The sequence below is a fragment of the Maniola hyperantus genome, chromosome 5 (assembly GCF_902806685.2).
Source record: "Maniola hyperantus chromosome 5, iAphHyp1.2, whole genome shotgun sequence".
NCBI classification, from domain to species: Eukaryota; Metazoa; Arthropoda; class Insecta; order Lepidoptera; family Nymphalidae; genus Maniola; species Maniola hyperantus.
Window position 1 is genome coordinate 3,240,790 of NC_048540.1, and position 14,923 is coordinate 3,255,712.

At 37.1% G+C, this 14,923-nt stretch overlaps 1 protein-coding gene and 1 long non-coding RNA gene across 2 annotated transcripts in view; both read left to right on the top strand.

The window, feature by feature from the left end:
• LOC117982487 (catalase-like) overlaps window positions 1–7,850 on the top strand; it is a 30,206-nt gene extending 22,356 nt beyond the window's left edge. Inside the window, exon 2 of the mRNA XM_069498635.1 lies at window positions 6,366–7,850. Coding sequence (XP_069354736.1) covers window positions 6,366–7,793 — 1,428 coding nt within the window. The 3' untranslated portion in view covers window positions 7,794–7,850. The remainder of the gene's footprint in view (window positions 1–6,365) is intronic.
• The window catches only part of LOC138402369 (uncharacterized), a 352,933-nt gene that overhangs the window by 241,007 nt on the left and 97,003 nt on the right, over window positions 1–14,923 (top strand). The window lies entirely within an intron of this gene.

Sequence of the window (14,923 nt, forward strand, 5' to 3'; positions counted from 1 at the left end):
GTCGCCCCGTCCCCGGGTCGGGAGGCGCACGCACTGGTCGGTGCGCCTCGGACGTGCGGTGTGGGGACCTCGTGATCGGGGTCCCCGGTGGAGGGTCCGCCTCGGCGGATGTCGCTGACTGGGTCGCGGTGGTTTGCTTCGGCGTTCCCGTGACCCAGTCACCAGGCGACGTGCAGTATTGCCGCTGGGTTTTAGTAGGTATTCCGGTCGCCTCTCGGCCGGCGAGTCCTACATACCTTCCCTCCAGTTGGTTGGCTGGCTGGTTAGCTGGCTGGCTTCCAGGAGGGGGGGGATGCGTAAACGCATTTCCCAGCGTTAAAAAAATCGTTATAATTTGCGCACTTACATACATCTTCATACTGATTAAGAAACCGACCAAACTATCGGCCGATAAAAAGTTTGTGGCCTGCGGGGACTCTAAAGCTATGTTTATAATTGATTCATTTATTGATTTAATGATTTATAAAATATAAAACAATATCCTCGGTATGCTTACACTTTACAGCAACGCAAATCGCATAAATATAGTTCATTGAATTCACGCGTACTAAATATTAAAATCATCTAATTGTTGGTGCTGAGCAATCAGGCCATTGAGCAAGGTGAGTCTTGAGTGCTCTTCGGGTTGATTGAACTATGACAGATGATAATTGAACTATGACTGACTACGACAGATGATCTAGCCTGATGTTTGGCTCAAAGAAATTTTATGCACCTACAAGACCTACTCTTTACTACTTCGTAGTTACCTCCTATGTCGATGGTTTGGCTAATTATACTCTATACTCTGATTTTTAATTCGGTGGAATTCTGACGTTGTCATTTTTATACATCAGGGGAGTTATTTGTATGAAAAACAGTATGACCACCACCTGAAGTTCGATTTTACCCCAAATTACATTAAATCCCTATCAATATAAAAAGCCCTAAGATATAACTTCGCACTAAAATAGGGTGCAATCTTTAACAGTGGAAAGTGGAAACTGGCAGCAATGGGATCGGTTTATTTGAGGATGTAATCTTGACTTATATGTTGAACATTTCTAAGTTTACTTTTAGTTCCTTTTAATTTTAATCATCTTGATGTGCCTATAAGTACACGCTTAGATTATGATTCAGGATTTTTTAAGAAATTCTTTCACAAAAACCTTGTTCTTTAAGAAAACAACAAAAAATCAGCCAAATCGGTTGATTTGTTCTCAAGTGATGATCTTACATACATGCGGCAATTGATTTATGTACTTAAATTTACCTATGTACAATATTTAAAGGTTTCTTCTTTGTGGGAATTGTTTTATCTCTGGTAACATTAAGAAACGTCAGAATTCCACGGAATTAAAAATCAAACTATAGTAATTTTATTTTAACCTGAACTTTTATTTGACGACCTCCCTGGCGCAGTGGTGAGCGCTGTGGTCTTAATAGTGGGAGGTCCCGGGTTCGATTCCTGGCAGGGGTTTGGAATTTTATAATTTCTAAATTTCTGGTCTGGTCTGGTGGGAGGCTTCGGCCGTGGCTAGTAACCACCCTACCGGCAAAGCCGTGCCGCCAAGCGATTTAGCGTTCCGGTACGATGCCGTGTAGAAACCAAAGGGGTATGGGTTTAATAAAAACTGCCATACCCCTTCCAGGTTAGCCCGCTATCATCTTAGACTGCATCATCACTTACTACCAGGTGAGATTGCAGTCAAGGGCTAACTTGTATCTGAATAAAAAAAAAAAAAAAACAAAAACTAGTGTTACATTATATTGCCAGCATCTTAGTACAATAATACCTCGCTTTAGAGCTTGGTGATCACAATGAGGCTTGAGATTTTATTTATTTTAGTTTTAATTTGTAGGCGGTAATTTCTGGAACAACTAAATCGATTTTGAAAAAAAATTCCCTAGCTACATCATTCATGAGTGACATAGGCTATTTCTGTTTTAATTTATTTACATATTTTGTTAGTTTCAATTTAGGATAAAGTAAACAGTCCAGCGCAGAAATGCAGCCAGTATTTTTGGCACCATTTCACGCGGGCATGATTCTTACAGTATGTTACTACTATTTACAGTAACATTTTCAATTAAAAAAAAAAGGATTAATTTTCTTTTATAGAACTTATTGGGTACCTATTTTAATACAAATTACCAGAATAAATAAACCTGAATCTGTAAATCCGTGCTATTATTAAGTGCGCAAAGCGTGTCTGTCTCTTTGTCTGCTAGCTTTTCACGATGAAAAGAGAGAACTAACGGGGAACGCTAGAGGCTAGAGGCTACTATTTATCCCGGAAAATCCAAAAAATCAGGAGGATAAATAAAATAGTTTTAATTTCGTTAAATAAAAATAAAATAATGTTTTAAGTTGTTTATATTTATATTATGAGGTAAAGCTTCCTCCGATTAAAAATATAAGTATTTGATGTGCAAAAATCGTCGAGAAAGTGGTTGGTCATTTCATTTCAAGTAGGTAAAGATACATAATATTATTTGAATATACCTCGTATACCTACACGAACATTTTAGAAAGAAAATATGAAAAATTGAAAAAAATATCGATGGTTGCACAAGTGGATAAAGACAAAGGACGTTTGAAGAGAGAAAATGTCAAATAATGTAATCAAATCAAATAATAACTTATCTGTTATTGAAGCACTCAAATACTGATACGAGAAAGCTCATTGTCTGTATGTTCGGAAATTAACTGAAGTTTATTTTTATTTTATAGACTACTAGCTGATGCTCGCGACTTCGTCCGCGTGGATTTAGGTTTTTGAAAATCCCGTGGGAAATCTTTAATTTTCCGGGATAAAAATAGCCAATATCACTCTCCAATTTCCAGGTTTACAAAAATGCGAAAACGTTTCGCGAGTGTGGTTAAAGGATAAACCAACAAACTAACAATCCAGCAAACTAATAAACCAACAAACAAACATACTTTCACATTTATAATATGAATAGTGATGTATCCACGGAGAGAAGTTAGAATAGAGCACTCTCTCTTAAGCAGGGTAAGTACCTACTCACCTAGCCGTGTAGCATGTAACGTATCTGATACTGTATCAAATGAGTAGGCACGAGCCCACATTCATAAGACCTATCCATAGATACCCCCACACATATGGGTTTGATAGAAAAAAACCGGCCAAGTGCGAGTCGGGCTCGCGCAACGAGGGCTCCGTACAAAAGTCCTATTTTTTCGACATTTTGCTCGATAGTTCAAAAACTATGATGCTTAAAAACAAATAAAAATCTGTTTTAGAATCCACAAATAAAGCCCTTTCATATGATACCCCACTTGATATAGTTACCTTACTTCAAATATTGAAAAAACTAATTATTAGTTCATGACCACAATTTGTGATCTATCCCTAAATTCACGGTTTTCAGATTTTTTCCCAAATTTCATGATTCTAGGTCAACGGGAAGTACCCTGTAGGTTTCTTGACAGACAGACAGACAGACAGACAGACCGACAGACAACAAAGTGATCCTATAAGGGTTCCGTTTTTCCTTTTGAGGTACGGAACCCTAAAAATATTTTTGAGTTTCAGTTCTAAGTATGGGGAACCCCAAAATTTATTGTTTTTTTTTCTATTTTTGTGTAAAAATCTTAATGCGGTTTACAGAATACATCTACTTACCAAGTTTCAACAGTTTAGTATATCTTATAGTTTCGGAGAAAAGTGGCTGTGACATACGGACGGACAGACGGACAGACAGACGGACAAAGTCAAAGTTAAAGTCAAATGATTTATTCAAAATAGGTAATAAATTACTCTTTTTGATGGTCAGATGTTGGATTTGTAAGGTATTATAGTAGTGATAATTATTACGCAAACTTAAAACTAAAGCTACGAGGGTTCCAAACGCGCCCAGGTCTGAGAAGAGCCCACAACAAACTCAGACAGACAGACATGACGAATCTATAAGGGTACCGTTTTTTGCCATTTGGCTACGGAACCCTAAAAACCGGCCAAGTGCGAGTCAGACTCGTGCACCCGGTTTCGTACCTAGTCAAGTAACTTTTTCGACATTTTGCACGATAAATTAAAAAAATAGTATGCATAAAAATAAACAAAAATACGTTTTAGAAGGTACTGTATAACCACAAATTCACGGTTTTCGGATTTTTCCTTTACTTGTGCTATAAGACATACCTACCTGCATGATTCTAGGGAAGTACCCTATAGGTTTTCTTGACACGCACGACGGACAGACAGACAGACAACAAAGTGATTCTAAAAGGGTTCCTTTTTCCTCTTGAGGTAAAAAAATCTAAAAAACATTTTAAACAGATTAAGTTGCTGACAAGAGCTAGTTCATTAGTTTTTTTCATACAACGTCGTCAATCTTTAAACAAATATGTATAACTCAAGTTGCTATAAAAAGGTCTAGGGAAGTACCCTATAGGTTTTCTTGACACGCACGACGGACAGACAGACAGACAACAAAGTGATTCTAAAAGGGTTCCTTTTTCCTCTTGAGGTAAAAAAATCTAAAAAACATTTTAAACAGATAAAGTTGCTGACAAACGCTAGTTCATTAGTTTTTTTCAAACAATGTCGTCAATCTTTAACAAATATGTATAACTCAAGTTGCTATAAAAACGTCTAGGGAAGTACCCTATAGGTTTTCTTGACACGCACGACGGACAGACACACAGACAACAAAGTGATTCTAAAAAGGTTCCTTTTTCCTCTTGAGAAAAAAAATCTAAAAAACATTTTAAACAGATAAAGTTGCTGACAAACGCTAGTTCATTAGTTTTTTTCAAACAATGTCGTCAATCTTTAAACAAATATGTATATAACACAAGTTGCTATAAAAAGGCCTATGGCAGATTTTAGCTGTGTCAAATTGAAACATCATGAAGGTTTTCGTACTCTCGTTAATAGCTGCGGTAGCAGCGGTGGCTGCGTGCAATAATGAAAGTGATCCTGCAGCGGACCAGCTCCCGAATTTCAAGAAAATACATCAGGTTCGTTTATTTTTTTATTTTTTTTTATTCAAATACAAGTTAGCCCTTGACTGCAATCTCACCTGGTGGTAAGTGATGATGCAGTCTAAGATGATAGCGGGCTAACCTGGAAGGGGTATGGCAGCTTTTATTAAACCCATACCCCTTTGGTTTCTACACGGCATCGTACCGGAACGCTAAATTTATAATATTAAAAAATGTACCTAATGGTGATAATTAATTACGTAAACCAAAAACTAAAGCTACGAGGGTTCCAAAAGCACCCAGGTCTGAGAAGAGCCCACAACAAACTCAGCCGAGTGTTTCTTTTTATCATCGCCACTTTACAAAATCGCTTAAACTTATTGGAACTAACAAAGCTGTTAGAATGTTTTTAGAATAGAATAGAATAGAATGTTTTTTATTCATGTAAACTTTTTACAAGTGCTTATGAATAGTCAGGTAGTTTTAATTTACCAGTTAAGCCAGTTAAGTTTACCAGTAGTTAAGCAAGTCATTCCCAAAATTTCTTCATGCGGTCCAGCAGTTACTTCAAAATACACTCACTTGCCTTTTTACTATTCTGGCGCAATTGGGTATTTGACTCCAATTTTTTTATTACTTTCTTATAAACTAGGATAAAAATATTGACGTAAACTGAAAAAAACTAATTAAATCGATAATAAACAATAATAATATCTATACTTTTAATAGAGTGGTACTAGGTATTTTTTTTCGGTTTCTCTTTAAAGAAGTTTATTAAATCGATCAAATAATAAAAAAGTTATAAGCATTTAAATATTTCTGATTAGACAGAGATAGCGATATAGAATTATGACGTCATTTTGACTCATGCATTGGACTAATGCCATAGTAGCTTCGTGCGGTTTCATACAAATTTTCGTTTTGCGAGAAAGGGATAGAAGACCCTCCCACTCCAAAATTAAAATGCCTGTTACTTTGTAAACCTTTGTTGGATTTTAATATTTTTTTCAGCGTACGTCATTATTTTTATCCTAGTTTATAATAAAGTAATAATATTTATAAAATTCAAAAGTAGTAAAATACCCATGAACACGAAATCCCCGTGTAAGGCATCTCTTTTCATATTCTATCATCTTTAATTACAGCGGAGAGTGTTCTGGTTGTTCTATCAAATCAGAAATTAGGGAATCGTAGCTTAACGGGTTGCGAAGCTGAAGTGGCAATGGGCATGGCACATAGTTTGAAAAACTAATAGACGTTTGGGTCCCAAAGTGGTAGTGTGGCGTCCTCTCGCCCAACTACATAATATAATATTTAGAGCTGTACGTTGATCGTTGATTAGTTAGTTTAGATATATATTATGTAAGGAATAATGATAATTAAGTAAAATGTAATATGATGATCGCAAATTCAAACGTTATTGTTACCTTTTCAGCGGCCTAATGTGTTAACTACGAGTGGCGGCGCCCCTGTTTGCTATGCTGACGCTACCAGCGCGTTGAATACCAATTTAATTAATAACGAACACTTCTTGGGCATGATGAGTAATCTTGTACGGGAAAGAACTCCAGAGCGAGCTGTTCATGGACAGGGCACCGGAGCGTTCGGTTTCTTTGTAGTGACACATGATATCTCACATATTTGTAAAGCGGATTTTCTGAAAAAAGTAGGGCAGAAGACGCCAATTGCCATAAGATTTGCCACATCAGGAGGAAACAAAGGAAGTGCTGACTTAGTTTTGGATAATCGAGGCTACTCACTGAAGTTTTATACCCGTGAAGGAAATTTCGACGTAGCTGGATTTAATGTTCCAGTATCTCCATTTAAAGATCCTCTTGGTGGTCATATCATAACTCGTACAGCTAGATTAAATCCAGCAACAAATGCTCCGGATGCTAACATGGCATGGGATCGAGCTACTCTAGTTCCTGAGAGTTTACACCAGCTAATGTATACATACTCCGGTCGCGGTATTCCAGCTAGTTATCGAAATATGCCTGGTTATCCAGTTCATACGTATCAGGTTGAAAATGAAAATGGGGATCAATACTTCATCAGATTTCATTTCTTGCCAGATGCTGGTATCAAATACATGAAAGCTGAGGAAGCTAGAAAAATTAGAGCGGACGATCATCATTATTTAACAAAAGATTTATACCGAGCAATTGGCAAAGGTGATTTCCCATCTTGGACTTGTAAAGTACAGATCTTAACAGAAGCTGACGTTGAAAATGAAGGAGCCCACAATGTATTTGATATCACAAAGATTATTCCTGAAGATCGTTATCCATTATATGAAGTCGGTAAATTAGTTTTGAATAGAAATGCTAAAAACTTCCATGCAGAAATAGAACAGCTAGCCTTTTGTCCGTGTAATGTTGTGCCAGGTATATATGGAGCACCAGATAAGGTATATGAAGCGCGTCGATTGATCTATAGAGACGCACAAGTATACCGTTTGGGAGGAAATGTATTTAACATTCCTGTTAACTGTCCATTCCAAACCAAAGCTTATACTTATAATAGAGATGGTGTGCCTCCAGTTAGTGGAGGTGACGGGCCTAACTACTATCCTAATTCATTTAATGGCCCTGAGCCGTATAAGTGCGAACATAGTAAAGGTTTAATTAAAATTGTAGAAAAAAGCGGTGCAAATAACTTCGACCAAGCTAGAGATTTATACGCCAACAAACTGACTGAAGAGGAACGAACTACGTTGATTCAAAATATAGTGTCTAAGTTGAAGTCCGTGACTCCCTCTATTAAAAAGAGAGCACTAAAACTATTTACCACTATTCATCAAGATTTAGGCGCTCGCTTAAAACAAGAAATGAACATACGAGTGTGTTCTAAAAAGGCTTAAGTTTTTCAGATTTGCTTGATCTGAAATATTATTTAAATGAAACCTACCATTCTTAAGTCCGTGCATAATATCATCTGTAATTTTTTTAAGTGGTTCTCTTTTTACTTTTATTTGTCATGTCATTAGAAGTTATTATAATTAAATAGTATTTTTGCAATACATTATTATCATATTATAATTCTCTTTTGTTTTCCTTATTTTGCATAACATCAAATAACATGGTCGCTAGTATTAAAAATATCATCATCATGATCAACCCATCGCCGGCTCACTACAGAGCACGGTTCTCCTCTCAGAATGGGAAAGCAACTTCCACAGGTCTGATCGATTCGAAATTTGGTATCCTGTTACTCCAATAATATTGCAAGGATATGGTAATTGGTAAACATGATCTGATGCTGCAGCGTCACCTCGAATCAAGATACCCAACTCGTCACTAACTTACAGCAAAGGTTCCGCGTTCGGGATCACTGGAATGGTTTAAGTTAAATAGGTTATAGATTAATGATGATCAGGGTCTGACGATCTTATGGCAAGAAAGGGAAATGAGGATAAATTGCTGAGGGATTTGGTCTCAAGCTTAACTACTTTCACTCTTAACCTTAACTTAGGAATAGTATACTTAGTTCTATGAGATTATAGATTAACTAGCTTATGCTCGCGACTTCGTCCGCGTGGACTACAAAATTTCAAACCCCTATTTCACCCCCTTAGGAGTTGAATTTTCAAAAATCCTTTCTTAGCGGATGCCTACGTCATAATAGCTATCTGCATGCCAAATTTCAGCCCGATCCATCCAGTAGTTTGAGCTGTGCGTTGATAGATCAGTCAGTCAGTCAGTCAGTCAGTCAGTCAGTCAGTCAGTCACCTTTTCCTTTTATATATATAGATGATGATCAGGGTCTGATGATTTATGGCAGGAAAGGGAAATGAGGATAACATGCTGAGAGATTGGGTATCATGCTTAACTACTTTCACTCTTAAACTTAACTAAGGAAGAGTATAACTATGAATTCTACCAAAAATTTACTTACATAATTATACTTATGAAAATACAGCTATTACTATCAAAATCGGTCGGTATGCTTTCGACGAAAAAAGATTTTGTCATGAACATTTAAAAAAAATCTTGTACAATGGTACGGAACATTTCGTGTGCGAGTCCAATTTGCACTTCACTGGTTTTTCATTCTGTACTTTCCCTGGTACCCAACGAAGAACCTCCTTTCCCTATTTTCCAGATGTAGGTATTTTTGCAGGTACAAACAGCATCTGTGACGCAAATTAAAGAAAAATAACAGTTATTACTGCAGCAAAAATATTGAAAATTGCTATAAATTTGTCGTTGACTGCATATTTGCACAAGTGGGTGAAGACAAAGGAAGTCGAAATACAAAAGTATTTAACACCAAATATAAACTGTCTCTTATTGGAGCGCTTCGGTATATACTAATACTCTGCAACGCATTGTCTGTACGTTTAAAATTACTACGCTAAGCTGATACTGAACTCCGTGGGAATAACACCAGAGTGAACTAGAGTGAGAGAGCTCTTGGTTTGATTGTGAATAGACGATATACGACGTAAATACTAGTAGTTGACATAAGTCAAATACTAGTTTATGCTCGCGACATCATCAGCGTGGACTACACAAATTTTAAACCCTATTTCACCCCCTTAGGGGTTGTATTTTCAAAAATCCTTTATTAGCCGATCATCATGATCAACCCATCGCCAGCTCACTACAGAGCACGGGTCTCCTCTCAGAGTGAGAAGGGTTTTGGCCATAGTCTACCACGCTGGCCATGTGCGGATTGGCAGACTTCACACGCATTTGAGAACATTATGGAGAACTCTCGGGCATGCAGGTTTCCTCACGACGTTTTCCTTCACCGTTAAAGCAAGTGGTATTTAATTACTTAAAACGCACATAACTCTGAAAAGTCAGTGGTGCGTGCCCGGGATCGAACCCCCAACCTCCGATTAGAAGGCGGACGTCCTAACCACTAGGCTATCACAGCTTTTTTTTTCTTAGCGGATGCCTACGTCATAATAGCTAAGGTGCATGCCAAATTTCAGCCCGATCCGTCTAGTAGTTTGGGCTGTGCGTTGATATATCATTCAGTATGTTTCAGATTAGTCACCTTTTATATGTTTAAGATTAGTGTGTGACGTGAAATCAAAGAAACCGGCCAAGCGCGAGTCAGGCTCGCGCAATGAGGGTTCCGTACTACAGTCGTATTTTTTCGACATTTTGCACGATAGTTCAAAAACTATGATGCATAAAAATAAATAAAAATCTGTTTTAGAATGTACAGGCGAAGACCTTTCATATGAAACCCCACTTGATATAGTAGTCACTCACTTCGAAAGTTGAAAATACTAATTATTAGTTCATGACCACAATTTAATTTTTTTTGTGTGATGTAACCCTAAATTCACGGTTTTCAGATTTTTTCCCCAAATGTCAGCTATAAGATCTACCTACCTGCCAAATTTCATGATTCTAGGTCAACGGGAAGTACTCTGTAGGTTTCTTGACAGACACACAGACAGACAGACAACAAAGTGATCCTATAAGGGTTCCGTTTTTCCTTTTGAGGTACGGAACCCTAAAAAGTGGGGTCTCCAAAATTTTTTTTTTGCTATTATACCTATATCGAGTGGAATGTCAAATGAAAGAGAAGAAAATTCTGATTTCGTAAATATATAATATATAGTATATTGTTATAATATACAAGCGACAGTAATACAATTTTACTATGTTTCGTTGTTGGGTTTTAGTTTTGAACTTTATTTCTCTCAGTATATGTACCTTATACTGTTTGTTCGAAATTTACACCGCACGAACTTATATTACTGACATCATGTTATTTATTATTAGTGACTAGCTGACTAACTGATGCCCGCGACTTCGTCCACGTGGATTTAGGTTTTTAAAAATCCCGTGGGTACTCTTTGATTAACCGGGATAAAAGTAGCCTATGTCACTCTCCAGTTCATTAACTATACCCATGCAAAAAATCACGTCAATTGTCCGTGCAAACGTCCGTTGCTCCGTTGCGACATGATTGAAGGACAAACCAATAAAAAAACACACTTTCACATTTATAATATGGGTAGGTACTGATTGTTATGCTCATAAATCATATGAAAATTTATAAAGCCCTCAGACAGGCAGACAGGCGGACGGACCGCAGAGGCTTAGTATTAGGATCCCTTTGGCACCCTTGGGGTCAGAACCCTAGTAGTTAGGTACCTATATGTTTAGAAAAATATTCATTTCAGACGGATAAAGATGCTGACAACAGCTAGTTTTTCTTTTGTTCCAATAGTGCAATAATGTTAATATTGTATAAACAAATAAAAGTCATTCCGATATATAAGACGCCGTATTGAAGTGTTGCGGTTATCCACCAGTTGAGTCAAGTACCCTACAGATATCATGAAGTTATTTGCACTGTTGTTAACAGTCGCAGTAGCAGCAGAGGCTGCGTGTAATAATGAAAGTGATCCAGTCGCCAACCAACTGCCCAATTTCAAGAAGAGGAGCAAGGTTCGTATACAACAGTTCTATTTAAAACCGGCCAAGTGCGTGGCGGGCTACGCGCAGTGTAGGGTTCCGTAGTCACAATTATTTTAACCGCGAAAAACAGTTATAACTCCTTAACCTGTGAACCCTACTTAGCCATGATAGTTTTCCTTTAAAATTGATTATATATACTTCTGCTGTGAATTTTTTCACGTTCCTATATACTACCATTTGGCTGATGGGGGGGGACCCTTGACTCTAAGAAAAATGTAGGGGAGCTACCCGAAAAAAAATATTTATCACAATTTTATTTCACCACTTTGTCGGCGTGATTAATATTTATTCCTATGCCAAATTACAGATTTCTAGCACTAATAGTCTCTAATATTAACCGGACGGACGGACGGACGGACAGACAGCCGGACGGGCATGGCGAAACTATAAGGGTTCCTTGTTTACTACGGAACCCTAATAAAGGGGATATGATGTTACCCATACAATCTGAGAAAGGAAAAACGTGGCCGCCATATTGTGACTTTATAGCTGTCAATATGGTCCGATTGGGTAGAGTTAACAAAAATAATATAATTTACATACCTATATATTACAAAAGAGAAATACCACTCACTCACTGACTAATCACGAAATCTCAGGTAGCCGGTTCAAACCCCACCCGTTGCACTATTGTCGTACCTTAGGTGAAATGGGAATCAGTCAGCATGACTAATATTCCCCTTTGGCTAATATTCAGTTGGCTAATATTCTTTTAAAATAAAAATTAATTTGTTTATAATACAAATTTTTGTAAGTATATTTATGTTGATTAGTAATTTAACTAGTGTAATTGGGCGATATATCCGTTCTAATTAAATAATAATAATAACATTAATGTTTGATTATTCTAGGAATAATAATAATCTCTCTCTGTGCCAATCGGCTCTGATTAATTAATACTTATTCGTTCTTTGATTTTATTACAATGTCAAATATTAAATAATGTCCGGTTTTATGTAATATTTAATGATAATTAAATTAAATAATGTATAAGGTTTTTTTTTTTTTTAAAGTGAAATATTAATATATTTAATTGTAGAACAAGTATTATCATAACAAATAAACTATTAATAAACTTAAATCTAAAAAAAACAACATTAAATTAAAACTAAAATAAATTAAATTAAATTAATTAATTAAATTATAAGGTTTTGTATGCAAAATATTTTCCTTGCTAACAGTTAGTTACATAGTTAAATATATCAATCAGTCAGTAAATTTCTTACTAACCGACTTCCAAAAAGGAAGTGTTTCCTTTCTGTTCGTCTTTTTTTATGTAGGTATGTACCTACATCGATTTTTTCCAGGTTTCTGGACCGCTTTGCATTTTTTTTAATTAACAGAGGATGTTTCCGTGGTGGCCCCATAAAAATTTCTGGATCCATCTCCTCAATTCTGATGCTGCAGGGCTTACTGCCTCCCTAAGTTATCAAGATTCAGGAAGTGTTCATAGTGAATTAATGTGGTAGGTACCAAGCAACGACTTTATGCTCGGACTCCAAGTCCCGACTCCTCAACCCTGATGATGTAGTGTACAGCACTCCTAAGCTATAGTGATTCAGGAAATGCGAATGATGCAATATTATTTTTAGTGCCAAGCATAGACTACATTATTGAACTTTGAATCCCAACTCCTCAACCCTGATGCTGCAAGGTACTGAACTCCTAAGCCGTGGGGATTCGGGAATTTCTGATGATAAATTGATATTTTGGGTATCAAGCAACGGTTTCATGATTACACTCCAAGTCCGAACTCCTCCAACCTGATGATGCATGGTACAGCACTTCTAAACTATAGAGATTCAGGAACTGTTCACGGTGAAATAATATTGTAAATGTCGAACATAGACTTTATTATTGAATTCCAAGTTACAACTCTTCAATCCTGATGCTGCAAGGTACAGAACTCCTAAGCCGTGTAGATTGGAAAGTTTTGCTTGTGAATTGATATTTTAGATACCAAGCAATGACTACTTACACTAAAAAGCTTAAAATAAAAAAAAAATAAAAAAAACCGACTTCCAAAACCACTACAAAGTAAAAAATAACTTTTGTTTGTGTAGAAACAAAGGTTATTTTTACTTTGTAGTGGTCTTGGAAGTCGGTTTTTTTTAATATTTTTTTAATCAATGTATTCAGTTAAGTAAAATGGTTCACGAACTGTGCAAATACTTAAGTTTTATATTTTCAGCGTCCTATACTAACTACGAGTAGCGGCGCCCCGGTTTGTTATGACCACGCTACCAGCACGTTGAACACCAAGTTAATTCATAACGAACACTATATGAACTTAATGATGAATCTGGTTCGGGAAAGAACTCCGGAGCGAGCTGTTCACGGAGCTGGCACGGGAGCGTTCGGTTACTGTAAAGTGACACATGATATCACACATATTTGTAAAGCTGATTTTCTGAAAGTCGGACGGAAGACGCCAATTGCCATAAGATTTGCCACATCAGGAGGAAACAGAGGAAGCTCTGACTTAGTTTTGGATAATCGAGGCTTCTCAGTAAAGTGTTATACCCGCGAAGGAAATTTCGACATGCCTGGATTTAATGTTCCAATTAGTCCATTTAAAGAACCACTTCATGGTCATATTATAACTCGTTCAGCTAGAGCAAATCCAGCAACAAATTGTTTGGATCCAAACATGGCATGGGATAGGACTACTCAAGTTCCTGAGAGTTTATACCAGTTAATGTACACATACTCTGGTCGCGGTATTCCACTCACTTATCGACATATGCCTGGATATTCGATTCATACGTATCAGGTTGAAAATGCAGATGGGGTTCAATCTTACTGTAGAATGATGTGGATACCACAAGCTGGTGTGAAAACCATGAAAGCTGAACAAGCTAGAAAAATTAGAGCTGACGAACCTCATTATTTAGCAAAAGATTTATACCGAGCAATTAGCAATGGTGATTTTCCTCGTTGGACCCTATATTTCCAGTGCCTATCCCAAGCCGACATCGACAAAGAAGGACACCACATTGTATTTGATATCACAAGGACTCTTCCTGAAGATCGTTATCCATTACAGGAAGTCGCTGAATGCGTTTTGAATAGAAATCCTAAAAACTTCCATGCAGAAATAGAACAGCTAGCCTTTTGTCCGTGTAACTTAGTGCCAGGTATACATGGAGCACCAGATAAGGTATATGAAGCACGGAGAATGATCTATAGAGACGCACAACTATACCGTTTGGGAGGAGGTGCATATAACATTCCTGTTAACTGTCCATTCCAAACCAAAGCTTATACTTATAATAGAGATGGCGTGCCTCCAGTTACTGGAGGTGACGGGCCTAACTACTATCCTAATTCATTTTATGGTCCTGAGCCGTATAAGTGCGAACAGTGTACACGTTTAATTGATATTGAAGAAAAAGTCGGTCCAAACAACTTCGACCAAATGGAAGAGTGCTACATCAAAATGACAGAAGAGGAACGAGATACGTTGATTGAAAATGTTGTGGCTAAGTTGAGCCCCGTGACTGATGACGGCATTCTTAATAAAGCGCTATACTATTTTGGCATT